Here is a 22,727-nt window from a genome sequence, read left to right as displayed (position 1 = left end):
CACCCCCTTTCCTGTACAGCCTCAATGCTGTCACCACTAATGGCTGTCGTTTGTCACCCCCTTTCCTGTACAGCCTCAATGCTGTCACCACTAATGGCTGTCGTTTGTCACCCCCTTTCCTGTACAGCCTCAATGCTGTCACCACTAATGGCTGTCGTTTGTCACCCCCTTTCCTGTACAGTCTCAATGCAGTCACCACTAATGGCTGTCGTTTGTCACCCCCTTTCCTGTACAGCCTCAATGCTGTCACCATTAATGGCTGTCGTTTGTCACCCTTTTTTGTCTGTTGAGCCCTCTGACTTGCCTCAGCAGATTTTAGCTTTCATGTCAAGAACTACTTTATTTACTGGTGTATGCTAGTAAGTTGGAGAAGGAAATGGCAACCCACTCCAGTGTTCTTGCCTGGAGAATCCCAAGGACGGGGGAGCCTGGTGGGCTGCCATCTATGGGGTCGCACAGAGTCGGACACAACTGAGGCGCTTTAGCAGCAGCAGCAGCAGCTAATAAGTTACCACCCTGCCTTGCACATAGGTCATCTCAAATAAATGTTGGCAGAATCCATGAGTGAATAAATGAAGACAGACAGGAATCCAGTCTTGTAGGAAGTTAGTAGCCATGCAGCATGGAACTTTGAACAGTCATATACCTCTCTAGCCTCAATTTCTTCATTTTAAAATGTTCATAGCATTACCTACCTCTTAGAGTTGAAGTGATTAAATAACATTATATAAAAATTTGGCCTGGTTCATGAATCAAAGTAGAAACTTAACCAAACAAACAAAAACTATATTTTCTCTCCAAACAGATAGTCAGAACCTTTTGAAAGCAAATGACAGAAACCAACTAAATCTGATTTTAGCAAAGGAGATGCAGTTGTTGGCTCATGTGAGCAGGGAATTCAAGGAATGAAGAATCTGGCTTTCAGACATGACTGGATTTTGTGCCTAACAAATGTCCGTTGAACTCTGTCTTCTCAGCATTTGAATCTGCTTTCCTCTGCATTGACTTCACTCTCAGTACATTTGTTCCAATTGTCAGTAAGAACGGCCACCAAGTTTACGTGCAAGCAATTTAGCAATCCCCGCGGGAATAAAGCCTCTCTTTTCTGGTAGTTCCAAGTCTCAGGGCCTACTCATTACCCTGACTTGGATCGTGTGTTCATTCCTGACCCCTCTTTGTGACTCTAAATCAGGCCTGAGGCATGAGCTCATCCTTGGAATAAAGTTAGCCTGTTCAGATTAAATTATCCCCAGGGATATTCACTGAAGTATTATCAGTTTTATTCCAGGTAGGAAAAAAAAAAAAAGAAATGTAAAGAGCAAGAGAGAAAAAAAAAGGAATCTCCGGACCCAGTAGAGGTTCTTTATTAATTGCCCATATATAGTCATGATAATCACAATATTCTAAAGCACTAAAGATTTATATGAGAACAGGCTCATTTGATATAATGCCTTAGATTGAAATTCAAATAAATTATTGTCTATTCCATTTTAAAAGGCTTCTTTATTTGTTTAGAAGTGTTATTAAGATATAATTCACATAGCATAATATTTACCCACTTATAGTGTACAATTCAATGGCCTTTAGTATAATCACAATTGTACAACCATCACCACAGTCTATTCTAAAATATTTTAAAGGCTTTTATTGTACAGATTATGCAGATTTTATTATTGATCTTTAAAAATGTAAGAAGGTTTTCCTTTTGTCTCAACAATAATTTGAGAGTCAGAGTCTTCCTATGTTAACTGAAAAAATTACATAATCTAAAAGTTGAGAGTTATATTTTATTCTGTGGACAAAACTGAGGACATAAGCCCAGGACACAGCCTCTCAGATAGCTCTGAGAGACTGCTCCCAAGAGGGAAAGGGGAACCAGGATATAAAAGGAGTTTTTGCAGCAAAGACCAGGTAGTTGGAATATCAAAAGTTTTCTTTAAAGAAAACCAGATATCTCAAGGAATTTAGTGCTTTTCTATGTATGGGAAGATGCAAGCGTCTGGGCTCCCTGAAATCATTCCTCTGATGTGCACCTCAGCTCTTTGGCACCAGTACCCTGTGCTTTCTCATCCTGAGTCTCCTCAGGGTGTGTCTTTGGGGGCTGGCTGCAGTGACTGAGAGCATGGCAGCAGGCAGACAGCCCATCTGTCTCCATCCTGAGTTCCCTCGGGGCTCACAGTCATGGTTGTAGTGGCTTGATGGCTGCAAATCCTTTGTTTACTGCAGGCAGGCAACATTTTTTCATAGATACCTATAACAGAACCATCTCAAATTCTTGCATATAACTCATATCCAACATGAATAATCTTACCTTCTTGGAAGTTTCTCTCTTATGACCAATTTTTCAAAACTTGTATTTTTTTCTTATTGCTTTGTGCTGCTGTCAGGCTTCTGGGAAGACTCCTTAAACCTAGCTGCAGCTGAAGGAGAATAAAAGATAAGCATATGGCCTGTTTTAACTGTAATGAAAGATCAACAGCTCCTGGGAGCCTCAGATAGACAATTCATAGAGAGAAGGCAATGGCACCTCATTCCAGTACTCTTGCCTGGAAAATCCCATGGATGGAGAGGCCTGCTAGGCTGCAGTCCATGGGATCACGAAGAGTCGGACATGACTGACTTCACTTTCACTTTTCACTTTCATGCATTGGAGAAGGAAATGGCAACCCACTCCAGTGTTCTTGCCTGGAGAATCCTAGGGACGGGGGAGCCTGGTGGGCTGCCATCTATGCGGTCGCACAGAGCCGGATATGACTGAAGCGACTTAGCAGCAGCAGCATCTTCATTAACATATGCTAATCAAGCAAAATTTTGTATTCCTCTTTTGTGTGTTGTTCAAAAATCATATTCTTGTTTCCTGCCCTCTATGACCTTTTATTTGTTGGCATACAGTTTTTCTCTTTCTATTTGCCTCACATTCCTGAACTAACTTTTAAATTTTCTGATGTTTTTCTATCTTATATCTTAAGTCTATGTATTGCCTAAATGATACTTCTGTTTATTTATGTAGGTTGACTACATCAAAGGAAAACTGTGGTATAATGAAAGATGTTTTGCTAACAGAGAACACTTTGAAGGTAAATTTTAATAAACTTTTCTCAACATAGATAGCACATATAGATTAGATAAAATGAAATAAAAATAGAATTAAGCATAAAGATAGATTTGTTTTGTATAAGTTAAGAGCCTAAAACTGGGGGGGGGGGGGATTAATTTAAATATAAGGCAATAGGCATGCCCTGTTATAAAATGTAAGAAAATTGTATTTGAGTATACTTAATGATATATTTAAAAATATAGATGCTACTTATAATTTCTGTACCTTTATATTTTATAGTTGATTATGTTACTATCACCTTTGACAGAAACAGGACCCTAAGTGAGGTATGATATTCAATATTTTAAAAAGTAAGAAATTTTGCTGTGCATAATTTTATAGGTTCTTTTTAATCTAAAGAATGGCAATTCTACAGACTGAAAGGCTTAACAACCACTCTTTGCTCCCAGTGGTGCCTCTACTTGGATTTAACTGGAGAAGGAAATGGCAACCCACTCCAGTATTCTTGCCTGGAGAATCCCATGGACGGAGGAGCTTGGTAGGCTACAGTCCATGGGGTCGCTAAGAATCAGACACGACTGAGAGACTTCACTTTCACTTTTCTGCATTGGAGAAGGAAATGGCAACCCACTCCAATATTCTTGCCTGGAGAATCCCAGGGACAGAGGAGCCTGGTGGGCTGCTGTCTATGGGGTCACACAGAGTCAGACACGACTGAAGCAACTTAGCAGCAGCAGCAATTATCTAACAATTCATGCCAGAAAGGGATGTTTGGCCATGTTTTCTGGACTCTCAGCCCCCAGAAGATAACAACACAGTGGTCCATTGGTTTATTTGCCTATAGAAGCTAATGAGGACTTCTAGAGTTCAACAATGGCATTACTTTTTCCTTTCTCTTTTTGTAGGCAAACTCTTGTTTTTACAGTAAAGAACCATTTCTTGAATGGTTACCTTGCTTACCCCCTGTTCCAAAAGGAACCAAAACTATTCTTTCAACTGTGATAACATTTCTTGTTGACCAAGAGCAAAGTTCTGCAGTCTACCTCTTCCATAACCAGGTAGGCCTTAAAGCCCAGAGGGGATTGCTCCTGACACCACAATAATGAAAATGTACCTAACCAAAGCTTATTCCAAGTTCTTGTTTTCTTTGGCAGTATAAGTTGATAAAAATTGGCTGCAGTGAAATTATTTATGATAATTAATATAGTTTGATACCTTCCCTGATAGCTAGGTTGGTAAAGAATCCACCTGCCATGCGGGAGACCCCGGTTTGATTCCTGGGTTGGGAAGATCCACTGGAGAAAGGATAGGCTACCTACTCCAATATTCTTAGACTTCCCTTGTGGCTCAGCTGGTAAAGAATCCACTTGCAATGCAGGAGACCTGGGTTTGACCCCTGGGTTGGAAAAATCCCCTGGAGAGAATTCCATGGACGTCCATGGGGTCACTAAGTGTTGGACATGACTGAGTGACTTTCACTTTCACTTGATACCTTATAGATGTCTTGTTTCTGATTATCATTCAGTTTGATGAAAACACAAAATTCAATGCTGTCTGTATAATGATTCTGCTTTGCTTATTCTTCAGGATAGTATAAGCTGTATTTGCTCTGTATATATTTAAGTTTCCATAAAATGGTTAGTTTAAATGAACAAAAAGTGGAACAAGCTCTACCTGCATGATTTTAGGAGATAAAAATTTTTCCTCTACCCTCTAATTCAGTTCAGTTCAGTTCAGTTGCTCAGTCGTGTCCGACTCTGCAACCCCATGAATCACAGCATGCCAGGCCTCCCTGTCCATCACCAACGCCTGGAGTTCACTCAGACTCACATCCATCGAGTCAGTGATGCCATCCAGCCATCTCATCCTCTGTCGTCCCCTTCTCCTCCTGCCCCCAATCCCTCCAAGCATCAGAGTCTTTTCCAATGAGTCAACTCTTTGCATGAGGTGGCCAAAGTACTGGAGTTTCAGCTTTAGCATCATTCCTTCTAGAGAAATCCCAGGGCTGATCTCCTTCAGAATGGACTGGTTGGATGTCCTCGCAGTCCAAGGGACTCTCAAGAGTCTTCTCCAACACCACAGTTCAAAAGCATCAATTCTTCGGCACTCAGCTTTCTTCACAGTCCAACTCTCACATCCATACATGACCACAGGAAAAACCAAAGCCTTGACTAGACGGACCTTTGTTGGCAAAGTAGTGTCTCTGCTTTTGAATATGCTATCTAGGTTGGTCATAACTTTTCATCCAAGGAGTAAGCGTCTTTTAATTTCATGGCTGCAGTCACCATCTGCAGTGATTTTGGAGCCCAAAAAAATAAAGTCTGACACTGTTTCCATTGTTTCCCCATCTATTTCCCATGAAGTGATGGGACCAGATGCCATGATCTTCATTTTCTGAATGTTGAGTTTTAAGCCAACTTTTTCACTCTCCTCTTTCACCTTCATCAAGAGGCTTTTTAGTTCCTCTTCACTTTCTGCCATAAGGGTGGTGTCATCTGCATATCTGAGGTTATTGATATTTCTCCCGGCAATCTTGATTCCAGCTTGTGTTTCTTCCAGCCCAGCATTTCTCATGATGTACTCTGCGTATAGGTTAAATAAGCAGGGTGACAATATACAGCCTTGACGTACTCCTTTTCCTATTTGGAACCAGTCTGTTGTTCCATGTCCAGTTCTAACTGTTGCTTCCTGACCTGCACACAGATTTCTCAAGAGGCAGGTCAGGTGGTCTGGTATTCCCATCTCTTTCAGAATTTTCCACAGTTTATTGTGATCCACACAGTCAAAGGCTTTGGCATAGTCAAGAAAGCAGAAATAGATGTTTTTCTGGAACTCTCTTGCTTTTTTGATGATCCAGCAGATGTTGGCAATTTGATCTCTGGTTCCTCTGCCTTTTCTAAAACCAGCTTGAACAACTGGAAGTTCACTGTTCACGTATTGCTGAAGCCTGGCTTGGAGAATTTTGAGCATTACTTTACTAGCGTGTGAAATGAGTGCAATTGTGTGGTAGTTTGAGCATTCTTTGAACTCTTTATTTGAACTCCTTTTTGCCAAATTCAGACTGAAATTGAAGAAAGTAGGGAAAACCACTAGACCATTCAGGTATGACCTAAATCAAATCCCTTATGATTATACAGTAGAAGTGAGAAATAGATTTAAGGGACTAGATCTGATAGATAGAGTGCCTGATGAACTATGGACTGAGGTTCGTGACATTGTACAGGAGACAGGGATCAAGACCATCCCCATGGAAAAGAAATGCAAAAAAGCAAAATGGCTGTCTGGGGAGGCCTTACAAATAGCTGTGAAAAGAAGAAAAGCAAAAAGCAAAGGAGAAAGGGAGAGATATAAGCATCTGAATGCAGAGTTCCAAAGAATAGCAAGAAGAGATAAGACAGCCTTCCTCAGTGATCAATGCAAAGAAATAGAGGAAAACAACAGAATGGGGAAGACTAGAGATCTCTTCAAGAAAATTAGGGATACCAAGGGAACATTTCATGCAAAGATGGGCTCAATAAAGGACAGAAATTGTATGGACCTAAGAGAAGCAGAAGATATTAAGAAGAGGTGGCAAGAATACACAGAAGAACTGTACAAAAAAGATCTTCACGATCCAGATAATCACAATGGTGTGATCACTGACCTAGAGCCAGACATCCTGGAATGTGAAGTCCAGTGGGCCTTAGAGAGCATCACTACGAACAAAGCTAGTGAAGGTGATGGAATTCCAGTTGAGCTACTTCAAATCCTGAAATATGATGCTGTGAAAGTGCTGCACTCAATATGCCAGCAAATTTGGAAAACTCAGCAGTGGCCACAGAACTGGAAAAGGTCAGTTTTCATTCCGATCCCAAAGAAAGGCAATGCCAAAGAATGCTCAAACCCTCTAATTCAGGCCCTGCAAATTAAACTGATAAAAGACAGATTAATAAGAGAAAAGAAAATAATTATTTATGCATGCAATGCACACACAATCACAGAAAAGTAATCAATCAAACTGATCACATGGACCACAGCCTTGTCTAACTCAATGAAACTATTAGCCATGCTGTGTAGGGCCACCCAAGACGGATGAGTCATGGTGGACAGTTCTGACAAAATGTGGTCCACTGGAGAAGGGAATGGCAAACCACTTCAGCATTCTTTCCTTGAGAACCCCATGAACAGTATGAAAAGGCAAAAGGATATGACATTGAAAGATGAACTTCCCAGGTCAGTAGGTGCCCAATATGCTACTGGAAAAGAGTGGAGAAATAACTCCAGAAAGAATGAAGAGACAAAGCCAAAGTGAAAACAATGCCCAGTTGTAGATGAAACTGGTGATGGAAGTAAAGTCCGATGCTGAAGAACTATACAAAAAAAATCTTCTGACTTAGATAACCACGATGGTGTAATCACTTACCTAGAGCCAGGCATCCTGGAATGCAAAGTTAAGTGGGCCTTAGGAAGCATCTATACGAACAAAGCTAGTGGAGGTGATGTAATTCCAGGTGAGCTATTTCAAACCCTAAAAGATGATGCTGTGAAAGTGCTGCACCCAATATGCCAGCAAATTTGGAAAACTCAGCAGTGGCCACAGGGCGTAAAAGGTCGGTTTTCATTCCAATCCCAAAGAAAGGCAATGCCAAAGATTTTTCAAACTACCACACAATTGCACTCATCTCTCACACTAGCAAAGTAATGCTCAAAATTCTCCAAGCCAGGCTTCAGCAGTATGTGAACTGTGAACTTCCAGATGTTCAAGGTGGATTTAGAAAAGGCAGAGGAACCAGAGATCAAATCACCAACATCTGCTGGGTCATCAAAAAAGCAAGAGAGTTCCAGAAAAACATCTACTTCTACTTTATTGACTACATCAAAGCCTTTGACTGTATGGATCACAACCATCTGTAGAAAATTCTTCAACAGATCGGACTACCAGATCACCTTACCTGCATCCTGAGAAATCTGTATGCAGGTCAAGAAGCAACATTAGAACCAAACGTGGAACAACAAACTGGTTCCAAATTGGGAAAGGAGTATGTCAAGGCTATATATTGTCACCCTGCTTATTTAATTTGTATGCAGAGTACATCATGTGAAATGCTGGGCTGGCTGAAGCACAAGCTGGAATCAAGATTGCCGGGAGAAATATCAATAACCTCAGATATGCAGATGACACCCCCCTTATGGCAGAAAACAAAGAAGAACTAAAGAGTCTCTTGATGAAAGTAAAAGAGAACAGTGAAAAAATTGGCTTAAAACTCAGCTTTCAGTTCTAATGAGGTGGATGAAACTGGAGCCTTTTATACAGAGTGAAGTAAGCCAGAAAGAAAAACACCAGTACAGTATATTAACACATATATATGGAATTTAGAAAGATGGTAATGATAACCCTAGAAAGATGGTAATGATAATCCTATATGCGAGACAGCAAAAGAGACACAGATGTATAGAACAGTCTTTTGGACTCTGTGGGAGAGGGCAAGGGTGGGATGATTTGGGAGAATGGCATTGAAACATGTATATTATCATATGTGAAATGAATCACCAGTCCAGGTTTGATGCAGGTTTGAGACAAGGTGCTCGGGGCTGGTGCACTGGGATGACCCAGAGGGATGGGATGGGGAGGGAGGTGGCAGGGGGGTTCAGGATGGGGAACACATGTACACCCATGGCGGATTCATGTCAATGTATGGCAAAACCACTGCAATATTGTGAAGTAATTAACCTCCAATTAAAATAAATAAATGTATATTTAAAAAAAACTCAGCTTTCAAAAAATGAAGATCATGGCATCCAGTCCCATCACTTTATGGCAAATAGATGGGGAAACAATGGAAACAGTGACAGACTTTATTTTGGCGGGGGGCTCCAAAATCACTGCAGATGGTGACTGTAGCCATGAAATTAAAAGACACTTGCTCCTTGGAAGAAAAGCTATGACCAACTTAGACAGCATATTAAAAAGCAGAGACATTACTTTGCTGACAGAGGTTCATCTAATCAAAGCTATGGTTTTTCCAGTAGTCATGTATTGGATGTGAGAGTTGGACTATAAAGAAAGCTGAGTGCCGAAGAATCAATGCTTTTGAACTGTGGTGTTGGAGAAGACTCTTGAGAGTCCCTTGGACTGCAAGGACATCAAACCAGTTAATTCTAAAGGAAATCAAAACTGAATGTGCACTGGAAGGACTGATGCTGAAGCTGAAACTCCAGTACTTTGGCCACCTGATGCGAAGAACTGACTCCTTGGAAAAAAACCATGATGCTGGGAAAGATTGGAGGCAAGAGGAGAAAGGGACAACAGAGGATGAGATGGTTGGATGGCATCACCAACTTGATGGACATGAGTTTGAGCAAGCTCCAGGAGTTGGTGATGGACAGGGAAGACTGGCATGCTTCAGTCCATGAGGTTGCAAAGAGTCAGACACAACTGACTGTGAACTGAATGCACAAACATATGGGTGAAAGTCAGTGATGAATAACTCAAAAGGTAGTTAAATTTTGGAGGTTATATACCATCTTAATAGTTTAAGAAATTGAGTGAGAAGGATACTTGAAAGAAAACAAGTGAAAAGGTAATGGGTTTACAGGAGAACAAACAGGAGTTAAGAAAGTCCATGATAATATTTGTTTGAATAAGCTTGAGTGATTTTTCTGTCTCTTGTGGGCCTTAAAGCTCCCCTGCAGAAGGGATCTGGGGTAGGTTTTGTTCGCATGCTGCCTTCTAGGAGTAGATATGCTCTGAAGAGAAATTAATGGCAGCCTTATATTCCAGATATTGCTGCTTTTAGTCAGATGAGGGAAGAAATTTGTTGCATCTTTTGAATCTAAAATATCAGCATGAAATAAACTTTATACCAAAATGTCATACCTTGGGGTACATATTCTGATCCCCACCAGAATCATGATCTGACAGAACTGTAGTGTAGCCTAGGGGTTCATATTTTAAAAAGTAATTTGACATTATAGTTCTGGTGAATGGGCATTGGAGTCTGTCAAGTTCAGTAATGAGTCTACAATAAATCCCTTGACATTTATTTTAGAACCTTGGACAAATTATTTAATCCTCTTTACTTTATGTTCAATATCTACAAGATGGACCTATACAGTAGAGGGAAGCAGAGTAAAGAGATACCAATAGCTGCTAATCCTTTCAATTCTATGCTGTTAAAGGTTGTATCCCTATCTTAATCAAAATCCAGGTAACAAGAAACTCTAAAAATTGTAACATAGACATAGTACTGTTGGTGCAAAGAAACCTTACAATTTGCTCCTTCTTTGTTTATCTATTTCTAGAAAAATACCATTGTCTCTGTGAGGATCCTAAAACACAACAAACCAGACTTAATACAAAAATTTCCACCTTTCTCTTTTCCTTCATCATTCTCTTCTCCTGTTGGAATGATATTCCACCCACGAAGCCATTTTCTGTATGCTTACGGTAATCAGGTATGTATAGATTAAACTTTACACTCTAGTATAGATGTAAATTCTTCACTTACTCTATGCTGAATGGATATACATTAAGAATGGAGTTGTTCTGATGGTCAGGAAGGTGGAAAGCCTAATGAAGAGAGAATGAGAAGAAAGGAATTGGTGACAGTGAATACAAGCAAATCTTTTGCAAAGTTTTGCTGAAAAGTGGAACAGGGAAATATGACAGTATTTGAAAAAGGAAAGGTCAAAAGAAGAGTTTTTTTTTTTTAAGACAGAAGGAATTATGATGTGTGCTTTCAGGAATTATTTGGTAGAGAGGGAAAAATTAATGATGCAGGAAAGAGAACAAACTGCTGGAGAGACATTTCTGAAGAGGTGAGAGGAGATAATCTATATGAACTAGTGAAGAGATTGATCTCAGCACAAACAATAGTAAGTGGAGGGAGGAAGGGTTTTGGGTTTCAAAAGCAGTTAGGTGGGGAGCTATGGTAATGGAGGATGTGGGAATTTATCTTTTATTTTCTCACACAAAAAAAATCAGAATTATTTATGAGTGATGATGGAGGAGAAATGTAGAGGGGAGGGGATTTGAGGAAAGAGACAACAGAATTAAATAGTTGCCTAGGAGGATGGGCAACCTAATTTTACAACTTAAGGAACTAAAAAAAGAAGAGCCACAAACTGAAAGCTAACAAAAGGAAGGATATAATAAAGAATAGAGGAAAGATAAATGTAATAGGGAATAGAAGAAAGCAGTTAAATTAAGACCTGGTTTGTTGACAAAACTTAACTAGGTAAACTAAGAAAGAGAAGATTCGTCTAAAAATTGAAAGAGGGGATGTTACAACTGATGCCACAGAAATGAGGAGGATATGAGAATATTATGAATAGTTTTGTATGCTAACAAACTGGATAACCTAGAACAAATAGGTAAATTCCCAGAAACACACAACCTACTAATTCTTAAATCATGAAAAAATAAATCTGAGCAGACCAATAACTAGTTAGGAAATTGAATCGGTAATCAAACCTCCCAACAAAGAAAAGTCCAAGGCCATATGGCTTCATTGGTGAATTGGTCAAATTTTAAAGAAGAATTAATACTAAACCTCTTCAAACTCTTGCCAAAGGGAAGAAAAAAAATGAAGAGGAATGAATATTTTCAAGGTCATTTTTTAAGACCACCATTAACCTGATATCAAAGTCAGATAAGAATACTACAAGAAAACTATAAATCAAATCCCTAGACAACATTGATACAAAAATTCTCAACAAAATACTAGGAAACTGAATTCAGCAATGAAATTTAAAAGATTATACATACCACGACCAAGTGGAATTTGTTCCTGTAACACAGAGATGGTTAAACATATGAAAACTGAACAGTGTAATATACCACATTAACAGAATGAAGGGGGAAAATAATCACAACATCATCTCAGTTGATACAAAAGAGCATTTGATAAAATTCAACATACTTTCATGATAAAAACATGTAGTAGACTAGAAATAGAAGAGAACCACCTAAACATGATAAAAACCTCATACAAGAAACACACAATGAACGTTATACTCAACAGTGAAAGACTTACAGCTTTTCCTCTAAGGTAAGGAAGGAATAAGGCAAGGAAGCACACTCTCACCACTTCTATTCAGTATAGTACTAGAAGTTCTGACCAGAGCTATTAGACAAGAAAAACAAATTTTAAAGTATCTGCGTATAAAAAGAAGAAGCAAAATTATCTGTGTTCACAGGTGATATGATCTTCTATGTAGAAAACTCTGAAGATACTGCAAAAAACAAACAAACAAAAAAACCTGTTAGAGGAATTCAGCAAAAAGTCATTTTAATATGGATAAGCATTTACCTGTTTTAATATGGGTAAGCACTCTCCTCCATACAGCAATTCATCTAACACTTCATCATTTTATGAACAAGGAGGACCCAGTTGAGAGATAATGAAATAACTTTGTTCTTTTATGCATCTTTTATAAAACTGAAGATTGCCACATGCACTGTTGCGCAAACTCTAGGAAGGGAATCGAGGGCTGACCAAGTACATAAGGAGCCTTTACACTTGTGTGTGTGAGGGGGGATGAATGCATGATGGATGTGGGAGTATGCTTATGCTGCCTGACTTTCTTATGTAGGAAGATTAGGTAATTGCTGACTGTTACATGGCAGCTCTTTAGTGAGGTATTGTCTTTCTATTCCCTTAGGTATGGCTTTCAATTGATGGCGGCAACACCTTTGATTTAATAGCTGACTTTCATGATGATATCATAAAGAATACTTACCATAGTTTTTATACTTCAGATATTACGCTTGTTTCCCAAAGTGGAAAGGTTTACTTGACAAAGGCAGGTGAGGAATTCACTTTTACTGGTATAAGCACTACCTGTGAGCCAAGGGTTAGAAGATGTATTTTTAAATCTGCCATATTAATGAACTGACCCTAAGGTCTCAGACATATTAGGGGTTTTAGATGGATTTTTTAAATGTTTTATAGTAATAAAAATAAACATAACAAAATTTAACATCTTAACCATTCTAAGTATACAGTTCAGTGGTATTAGATACGTGCTCAGTCACTTCACTTGTGTCCAATTCTTTGCAACCCTATGGACTTACCCTCCAGGCTCCTCTGTCCATGGGATTCTCCAGGCAAGAATACTGGAGTGGGTTGTGATGCCCTCCTCTAGGGGTTCTTCCTGACCCGGGGATTGAACCTGCATCTCTTATGTCTCTTGCATTGGCAGGTGGGTTCTTTACCACAAGCACCACCTGGGAAGGCCTCAGTGCTGCTGCTGCTGCTGCTGCTGCTAAGTCGCTTCAGTCGTGTCCGACTCTGTGCGACCCCATAGACGGCAGCCCACCAGGCTCCCCCATCCCTGGGATTCTCCAGGCAAGAACACTGGAGTGGGTTGCCATTTCCTTCTCCAATGCATGAAAGTGAAGAGTGAAAGTGAAGTCACACAGTCGTGTCCGACTCTTCGCAACCCCATGGATTGCAGCCCACCAGGCTCCTCCATTCATGGGATTTTCCAAGCAAGAGTACTGGAGTGGGGTGCCATTGCCTTCTCCGTCAGTGGTGTTAAATACATGCAAATATTCTGCAACCATCACCAACATCCATCTCCTTAACTCTCTTCATCTTAAAACTTTATACCTTTTGAAAATAAATCCCCACACCCCTCTTCCCCACAGCTTCTCACAACTACCATTCTATTTTTTGTTTCTATGATTTTGATTACTCTGGTGCCTCATATAAGTGGAATCATACAGTATTTGTCCTTTTGTGACTAGATTATTTGTGACTAGATTATTTCACATAGCATAATGGCCTTAAGCTTCATACATATAATAGCTTGTATCAGGGTTTTCTTCATGATTAAGGCTGAATAATAATTGTACTGTATAGATGACATTTAGCTTGTCCATTTGTCCATCAGTGGACACTTGGGTTGCTTCTGTGTTTATCTATTGTGAATAGTGTTGCCACGAACACAGGTATACAGATACATCTTTAAGACCTGCTTTTAATTCTTTTTTTTTTTTTCTTTTTTTCTTTTTTTATACATGTGTTCCCCATCCTGAACCCTCCTCCCTCCTCCCTCCCCATACCATCCCTCTGGGTCGTATTCTTTTGGGTATATACTCAGAAGTGGCATTTCAGAATCATATGATAATTTTACTTTTAATTTTTTGAGGATCTGCAATACTATTTTACACAGCACTGTAATATTTTACATTCTGATTTCCAGTGTAAAATGGTTCCAGTTTCTCCATAACATTGCCAACACGTTATTTTCTGGTCTTTTGATAGCAATCTTCCTTCTGGGTGTGAAGAGGTTGTTGTTATTGTTGATCAGTCACTAGTCAGGTCAACTATTTGTGACCACATGGACTGTAGCATTCCAGGCTTCCCAGTCCATCACCAACTCCTGGACCTTGCTAAAACTCATGTCCACTGAGTCAGTGATGCCATCCAACCATCTCATCCTCTGTTGTCCCCTTCTCCTGCCTTCAATCTTTCCCAGCCTCAGGGTCTTTTCCAGTGAGTCGGTTCTTGGCATCAGGTGGCCAGAGTATGAGAGCTTCAGCTTTAGCATCAGTCCTTCCAATGAATACTCAGGACTGATTTCCTTTAGGATTGAGTGGTTTAACTTCCTTGCTGTCCAAGGGACTCTCAAGAGTCTTCTCCAACACCACAGTTCAAAAGCATCAGTTCTTTGGTGCTCAACTTTCTTTATGGTCCAACTCTCACATCTGTACATGACTACTGGAAAAACTATAGCTTTGACTAGACGGACCTTTATTGGCAAAGCAATGTCTCTGCTTTTTAATACGCTGTCTAAGATGGTCATAGCTTTTCTTCCAAGGAGCAAGTGTTTTTTAATTTCATGGATGCAGTACCATCTGCAGTGATTTTGGAGCCCCCAAAAATAAAGTCTGTCACTGTTTCCATTGTTTCCCCATCTATTTGCCATAAAGTGATGGGATCGAATACCATAATCTTTGTTTTCTGAGTGTTGAGTTTTAAGCCAGCTTTTCCACGCTCCTCTTTCACTTTCATCAAGAGGCTAAAGGAACTAAAGTTCCTTTTCACTTTCTGCCATAAGGGTGGTGTCATCTGCATAACTGAAGTTATTAATATTTCTTCCCAGAATCTTGATTCCAGCTTGTGCTTCATCCAGCCCAGCGTTTCTCATGATGTACTCTGCATATAAGTTTAATAAGCAGGGTGACAATATATAGCTTTGTCGTACTCCTTTCCCAGTTTTTTGAACCAGTCAGTTGTTCAATGTCCGGTTCTAGCAATTGCTTCTTGACAGACATACAGGTCTCTTGGGAGACAGATAATGTATCTGGCATTCCGATCTTTTTCAGAATCTTCCACAGTTTTTTGTGATCCACACAGTCAAAGTCTTTAATGGAGTCAATGAAGCTGAAATAGATGTTTTTCTGGGACTCTCTTGCTTTTTCTATGACCCAGTAAATGTTGGCAATTTGATCTCTGGTTCCTCTGCCTTTTCTAAATCCAGCTATACATCTGAGAGTTCTCAGTTCACATGCTGTTGAAGCCTAGCTTGAAGGATTTGACCATAACTTTACTAGCATGTTGGAGAAGGCAATGGCACCCTACTCCAGTACTCTTGCCTGGAAAATCCCATGGACGGAGGAGCCTGGTGGGCTGCAGTCCATGGGGTCGCTAAGAGTCGGACACGACTGAGCGACTTCACTTTCACTTTTCACTTTCATGCATTGGAGAAAGAAATGGCAACCCACTCGAGTGTTCTTGCCTGGAGAATCCCAGGGACGAAGGAGCCTAGTGGGCTGCCATCTATGGGGTCGCACAGGGTCGGACACGACTGAAGCGACTTAGCAGCAGCAGTAGCAGTTACTAGCATGTGAAAGGAAAGCAATTGTGCGGTAGTTTGAGCATTCTTTGGCATTGCCTTTCTTTGAGATTGGAATGAAAACTGACCATTTTCCAGTTCTGTGGCCACTGCTGAGTTTTCCAAATTTGCTGACATATTGAGTGCAGCACTTTAATAGCATTATCGCTTTGGATTTTAAATATTTCTGCTGGAATTCCATTATGCCCACTAGCTTTGCTGTAGTAATACTTTCTAAGACCCACTTGACTTTGCACTCCAGGATGTCTGGCTCTAGGTGAGTGACCACACCATCACAATTATCCAGGTCTTTAAGACCATTTTTGTATAGTTCTTCTATGTATTCTAGCCATCTCATCTTAATATCTTCTGCTTCTGCTAGGTCCATACCATTTCTGTCCTTTATTGTGCCCATCCTTGCACGAAATGATCCCTCAGTGTCTCTAATTTTCTTGAAGAGATTTCTAGTCATTCCCATTGTATTGCATTCCTCTATTATTTGCATTGCTCATTTAAGAAGGCCTTCTTATCTCTCCTTGCTATTCTCTGGAGCTCTGTGTTTATTTGGTTTTATCTTTCCTTTTCTCCCTTGCCTTTCTCTTCTTTTCTTGGCTCTTTGTAAAGCCTCCTCAGACAACCACTTACCTTCTTGCATTTCTTTTTCTTTGGGATGACTTTGGTCACTGCCTCCTGTACAATGTTGTTGTTGTTCAGTTGCTCAGTGGTGTCCAACTGTTTGTGACCCCGTGGACTGCAGCATGCTAGGCTTCCCTGTCCTGCACCATCTCCTGGAGTTTACTCAACCTCATATTCATTGAGTTGGTGATGCCATACAACCATCTCATCCTCTCATCCCTTCTCCTCCTGCCTTCAATCTTTCCCAGCATCTGGGTCTTTTCCAGTGAGTCAGTTCTTTGCATCAGGTGGCCAAAGTATTGAAGCTTGAGCCTCAGCATCAGTCCTTCCAGTGAATATCAGTCTTGATTTCCTTTAGGATTGACTAGTTTATCTCCTTGCTGTCCAAGGGACACTCAAGAGTCTTCTCCAACATCACAGTTTAAAAGCATCAATTTTTTGGTGCTCAGCTTTCTTTATAGTCCAACTCTCACGTCCATACATGACCACTGGAAAAACCATAGCTTTGACTAGGTGGACCTTTGTTGAGAAAGTAATGTCTCTGCTTTTCAATATGTTGTCTAGGTTGGTCATAACTTTTCTTCCAAGAAGCATGCGTCTTTTAATTTCATGGCTGCAGTCACTATCTGCAGTGATTTTGGAGCCCAAGAAAATAAAGTCTGTCACTGTTTCCACTATTTCCCCATCTATTTGTCATGAAGTGATGGGACTGGATGCCACGATCTTCGTTTTTTGAAAGTTGAGTTTTAAGCCAGCTTTTTCACTGTCCTCTTTCACCTTCATCAAGAGGCTCTTTAGTTCTTCTCCCATAAGGGTGATGTCATCTGCATATCTGAGGTTATTGACATTTCTCCCGGCAATCTTGATTCCAACTTGTGCTTCATCTAGCCCAGGATTTTGCATGATGTACTCTGCATATAAGTTGAATAGGCAGGGTGACAATATACAGCCTTGACATACTCCTTTCCCAATTTGGAACCAGTCTGTTGTTCCATGTCCAGTTCTAACTTGCTTCTTGACCCACATACAGATTTCTCAGGAGGCAGGTAAGGTGGTCTGGTATTCTGATCTCTTGAAGAATTTTCCACTGTTGTGATCCACACAATCAAAGGCTTTGGTGTAGTCAATAAAGTAGAAGTAGATGTTTTTTCTGGAACTGTCTTGCTGTTTCGATGATCCAGTGGATATTGATGATTTGATCTCTGGTTCCTCTGCCTTTTTTAAATCCACCTTGAACATCTGGAAGTTCACAGTTCACATACTGTTGAAGCCTGGCTTAGAGAATTTTGAGCATTACTTTACTAGCATGTGAGATGAGTGCAATTGTGCAGTAGTTTGAACATTCTTTGGCATTGCCTTTCTTTGGGATTGGAATGAAAACTGACCTTTTCCAGTCCTGTGGCCACTGCTGAGTTTTCCAAATTTGCTGGCATATTGAGTGCAGCACTTTCACAGCATCATCTTTTAGGATTTGAAATAGCTCACCTGGAATTACATCACCTCCACTAGCTTTGTTCATAAAGATGCTTCCTAAGGCCCACTTGACTTCACATTCCAGGGTGTCTGGCTCTAGGTGAGTGATCAAGCCATTGTGGTTATCTGGGTCATGTTGTTGCCACCTCTTAATATCTTCTGCTTCTGTTAGGTCCATACCATTTCTGTCCTTTATTGTGCACATCTTTGCATGAAATGTTCCCTTGGTGTCTCTAATTTTCTTGAAGAGATCTCTAGTCTTTCCCATTCTATTGTTTTCCTTTATTTCATTGCATTGATCATTGATCAATCACATTGATCAGTTGCATTATATACACTGGGAAATCAAAAAAATTCATGTGACTCACTTTATTGCAATATTTGCTTTATTAGAAACAAAGTTGCAGCATCTCCAAGATATTCCTGTTCATCTCTGTGACTTATTCATTTTATAATTGAAATTTTGTAGTCTTTGATTCCCTTCACTCAGTTACTCCTTTTTTTTAATTTTTAAAAAATGCATTTATTTTTAATTGAAGGATAATTACTTTACAATATTGTGGTGGTTTCTGTCATACATCAACATGAATCAGCCATAGGTATACATCTGTCCCCTGACTCTTGAACCTCCCTACCACCTCCTGTCCCAGCCCACCTCTCTAGGGTTTTTACGGAGCCCCAGTTTGCGTTCCCTGAGTCGTACAGCAAATTTTGATTGACTATCTGTTTTACAGATGGTAGTGTATTTGGTTCCGTGTTACTCTCTCCATTCATCCCACTCTCTCCTTCCTCCCCCCACCACTGTGACCACAAGTCTGTTGTCTATGTCTGCGGTCTCCATTGCTGCCCTGCAAGTAGGGTCATCAGTACCATCTTTCTAGATTCCACATATATACGTTAATATTTGTTTTTCTCTTTGTGACTTACTTCACTCCATATAATAGGCTCTTGTTTCTTCCTTATTTTTAATGTAAATATTTATAGTAACAAATTACTCCCATAGTACCACTTTCACTTCATCCCGTAAGTTTTGGCATATTGTAGTTTCATTTTCATTTGCCTCTAAGTATTTTACAGTTTCCCTTGTGATTTATTCTTTGGTAGTTGCTAGTTTTAATGTGCTTTATTTAGTTCCCGCAATTTTGGAATTTTACAGTTTCTTTGTTAATGATTTTTAACATCATCTCCTTGTGGTCAGAGGAGATACTTTATGTGATACTGACTTTTTTATAGGTTCAACATATAAATGAGGTCCTATAGTACTTTCTCTGACTTATTTCATTTAGCATAATGCCATCAAGTTTCCTCCATCGTTGCATATGGCAGGGTTTCCTTCTTTTTAGTGGCCAAATAATATTCTTTTGTGTATATGTACCATATTTTCTTTATCGATTCATCTGTTGGTGAACATTGACGTTGTTTCCATATTTCAGTTATTCTGAACAATGCTTTAAAGAAAATGGGGATGCAACTATCTATTCAAGATAGTGATTTCATTTCCTTTGGATATATACCCAAAAGTTGAATTGCTGGATCATATGGTATTTTCAGTCTTAATTTTTTATGTTGTCTTCACACTGTTTTTCACAGTGGCTGCACCAATTTACATTCCCACCAAGAGTGTACAAGTATTCTCTTTTCTGCGATCCAAAAGTCTACAAGCAATAAATGCTGGAGAGGGTGTGGAGAAAAGGGAACCCTCTTACACTGTTGGTGGGAATGCAAACTAGTACAGCCACTATGGAGAACAGTGTGGAGATTCCTTAAAAAACTGGAAATAGAACTGCCTTATGATCCAGGAATCCCACTGCTGGGCATACACACTGAGGAAACCAGAAGGGAAAGAGACACGTGTACCCCAATGTTCATCGCAGCACTGTTTATAATAGCCAGGACATGGAAGCAACCTAGATGTCCATCAGCAGATGAATGGATAAGAAAGCTGTGCTACATATACACAATGGAGTATTACTCAGCCATTAAAAAGAATACATTTGAATCAGTTCTAATGAGGTGGATGAAACTGGAGCCTATTATACAGAGTGAAGTAAGCCAGAAGGAAAAACACCAATACAGTATACTAAATCTTAACTATTACTTTTTATCTTTAGTCTTTTTGATAACTGAGATGTCTAGTCTTTAATATCTGGTTCTAAAAATGGAAAAGGGGTAGAAATTAAAGAGTAAATAAGGGTTGGAAAAGCCCAGGCCCTTTAAATTCCCTGGAAGTCATTTCAGCCAGGGGAGAGTGAGACTTGCAACACTGAGAGATGTGCAAAAAGAATGGCCACCCACCTTTTTGTCTGCACTTGTGTGATAAGAAGCCACAATCAGCAAACAGAACACAGATCTGCAATATTTGGAGGACAAAGTTCTTTTTGCCCACTCTGGTTCCTGTAAGCTGTGTGCAACTGCCCCAGAAACATATGCATAACTGTTTGCCATGAGACTGAAAATGGAGGATGGGTAGCTTCTTCTGTGTTAAGAGCTGAAATTAACCACAATTTACTATCCAAGTCTTCCTCTGAAAGTTGCAAGCCTTCAATAGACTCCAGAGTTCCCAAAGAGTTACATCAGATAGAATCTTCCAGTGCAATTGTTGTCCATGTGGGGAGAGAGATTCCTAGTGCAACCTACTCTACCGTCTTCCCAGAATCCTCTGGCAGGGATGGGGTGGTGGTGGTAGATTTTTAGGATCTACAAAAGTAGGATCCTGTGAACAACCCTAAAGCAGGGGAACTCTGAAACATGCTTTATTCTCATTTATTAATGTCACTCTACCCAAAGACGATTAATACTAATAGCTCCCACACACTGAGCTACTGCAGTTGTATTCAGAATGTTACAAGTATCATCTCATTTAATATTCACCACAACCAAGGTGACGTGGGTAGTGTTAGTTACTTTTACAGATTAAATTGATATCCACAGCTTGTAAGAGGTAGAGTTGGGTAAATGATATATGGCTCTCCCTTTACTTGGTTTGGCAATCAGAAGCCTGCTAGAAACAGCACAAGTGGTTCCAATACTTCAGCCTGATGTGAAGAGCTGACTCTTTGGAAAAGATCTTGATGCTAGGAAAGACTGAGGGAAATAAGAGAAGGCAACAGAGGGTGAGATGGTCAGATGGCATCACTGACTCACTGAAAATGAGTTTGAGCAAATTCAGAGAAATAATGAAGGACAGGGAAGCCTAGATGTTCATGGGGTCACAAAGAGTCAGACGCAACTTAGCAACTGAACAGCAACAGATTGAAATTCAAAGGGATGAGCCTTTCAGTGCACCAAACAAGGAAGAAAGTCAGAGAATGGATCCAGGGGAATAGTCAAATAGAGAATAAACACATATTAGGAACAAAAGTCAAAATAGACTAAGCAAGATTACTTTGGAAATAGTAAAAATAACCAACACTTAAGAAAACTAAACTAACTTGACAATATAAACTATTAAAAATCATAGATATAAACTATAGAAACATGTCTACATATAGAATGAATAAGTAAGTAGAATCTCAGATGACAAATATTGATGCTAAAGATTGAGAACTTATAAGTGGTGGGGATTTTCTGTGATGAACAAAGGTGGTGGTTCCGTATTTCTCTTCCTGGCACATTGTAGCTCTGTAATATGAATGAATGAATCAATACTGAAAATAGTAAGAATAAAGGAAACCAAAATTGATAAGACATTAAATTTTTAGCTGAAAGCAAAACCAATAAAGAAAGCAAAAAACACTTCTGGATTATTTGAAGTAGAAAATGTAAATCAATGTTAAAGGCACAAAAGAATCAAGCCAACCTTGGTTTTTTTTCTCTGCTGCAACAAATAACATCACATATTCTTTTAAAGAACCTTTGGAGAAAAAGGTTACCTAAGAATCTGGAGCCAGTTCAACCCAAGTGGCTCACTGGTAAACACTCAGCCTGCCAAAGCAGGAAACGCAGGAGACGCAGCTGTGATCCCTGGGTCAGGAAGATCTCCTGTGGAGGAAATGGCAACCGAGTCTAGTACTCTTGCCTGGAAAATCCCATGGACAGAGGAGCCTGGCGGACTATAGTCCATGGTGTCACAAAGAGTCTGACACGGCTGACCAACTGTTCATGCACAACGAGTTGTTCATATGCAAAACCAACAGACGAATGTTATAAACGTATTTCATCAAATATGAGCTTTATTGAGTATAAGATACACCTGGTTCTATTCACACAAAGAAAGGAATAACTCTTCCAGTTAAACTTTAACACAGTGTTTTAATAATGATCATGGGTGATGCATGGATTATGCTGACGTTATTTCCCCAGCTTGGTGTGTGATAAGGCAATAATTTCATGTGTATCTGCACAGTAAAACATGTAATTTTATCTACTTATAGGCTTCTTTCCTCTTAGGTCATATAAAATAGTTGGTGAATGTCCTACAAGAAAATGTGATAGTATGGTAATTCTTTAGTGCCATTTGCTTTTTTTGATGAATATAGGCCATGCTTTGTTTTCCTCTCTTGCTGAACCCACAGTAATTTTGTTTCAATACCAAATTATAATGTAATATTTTAAAGCATTTTAAGCAGCATTATAACTCAACATGTATTATACCAATGATCCAGGGAAGTAATGACAATATAAAGAACGGAGACAATATTGATATAGTGCCCATAGCTAACTGACTACTATGGCATCAGTGCCACCTAGTGGACGATGATTATAAGACATCAATTATAAAATGTTCATTTCCAAGATG

The 22,727-nt window shown here is 39.6% G+C and overlaps 1 protein-coding gene across 1 annotated transcript in view; it reads left to right on the top strand.

The window, feature by feature from the left end:
- The window catches only part of CATSPERB (cation channel sperm associated auxiliary subunit beta), a 122,178-nt gene that overhangs the window by 56,658 nt on the left and 42,793 nt on the right, over positions 1 to 22,727 (top strand). Inside the window, exons 11-15 of the mRNA XM_070775557.1 lie at positions 3,011 to 3,077; positions 3,338 to 3,384; positions 3,964 to 4,116; positions 10,340 to 10,492; positions 12,701 to 12,845. Coding sequence (XP_070631658.1) covers positions 3,011 to 3,077; positions 3,338 to 3,384; positions 3,964 to 4,116; positions 10,340 to 10,492; positions 12,701 to 12,845 — 565 coding nt within the window. The remainder of the gene's footprint in view (positions 1 to 3,010; positions 3,078 to 3,337; positions 3,385 to 3,963; positions 4,117 to 10,339; positions 10,493 to 12,700; positions 12,846 to 22,727) is intronic.

Source organism: Bos indicus, chromosome 21 (genome assembly GCF_029378745.1).
Source record: "Bos indicus isolate NIAB-ARS_2022 breed Sahiwal x Tharparkar chromosome 21, NIAB-ARS_B.indTharparkar_mat_pri_1.0, whole genome shotgun sequence".
NCBI lineage: Eukaryota > Metazoa > Chordata > Mammalia > Artiodactyla > Bovidae > Bos > Bos indicus.
This window is presented reverse-complemented; position numbering and strand designations above follow the sequence as displayed.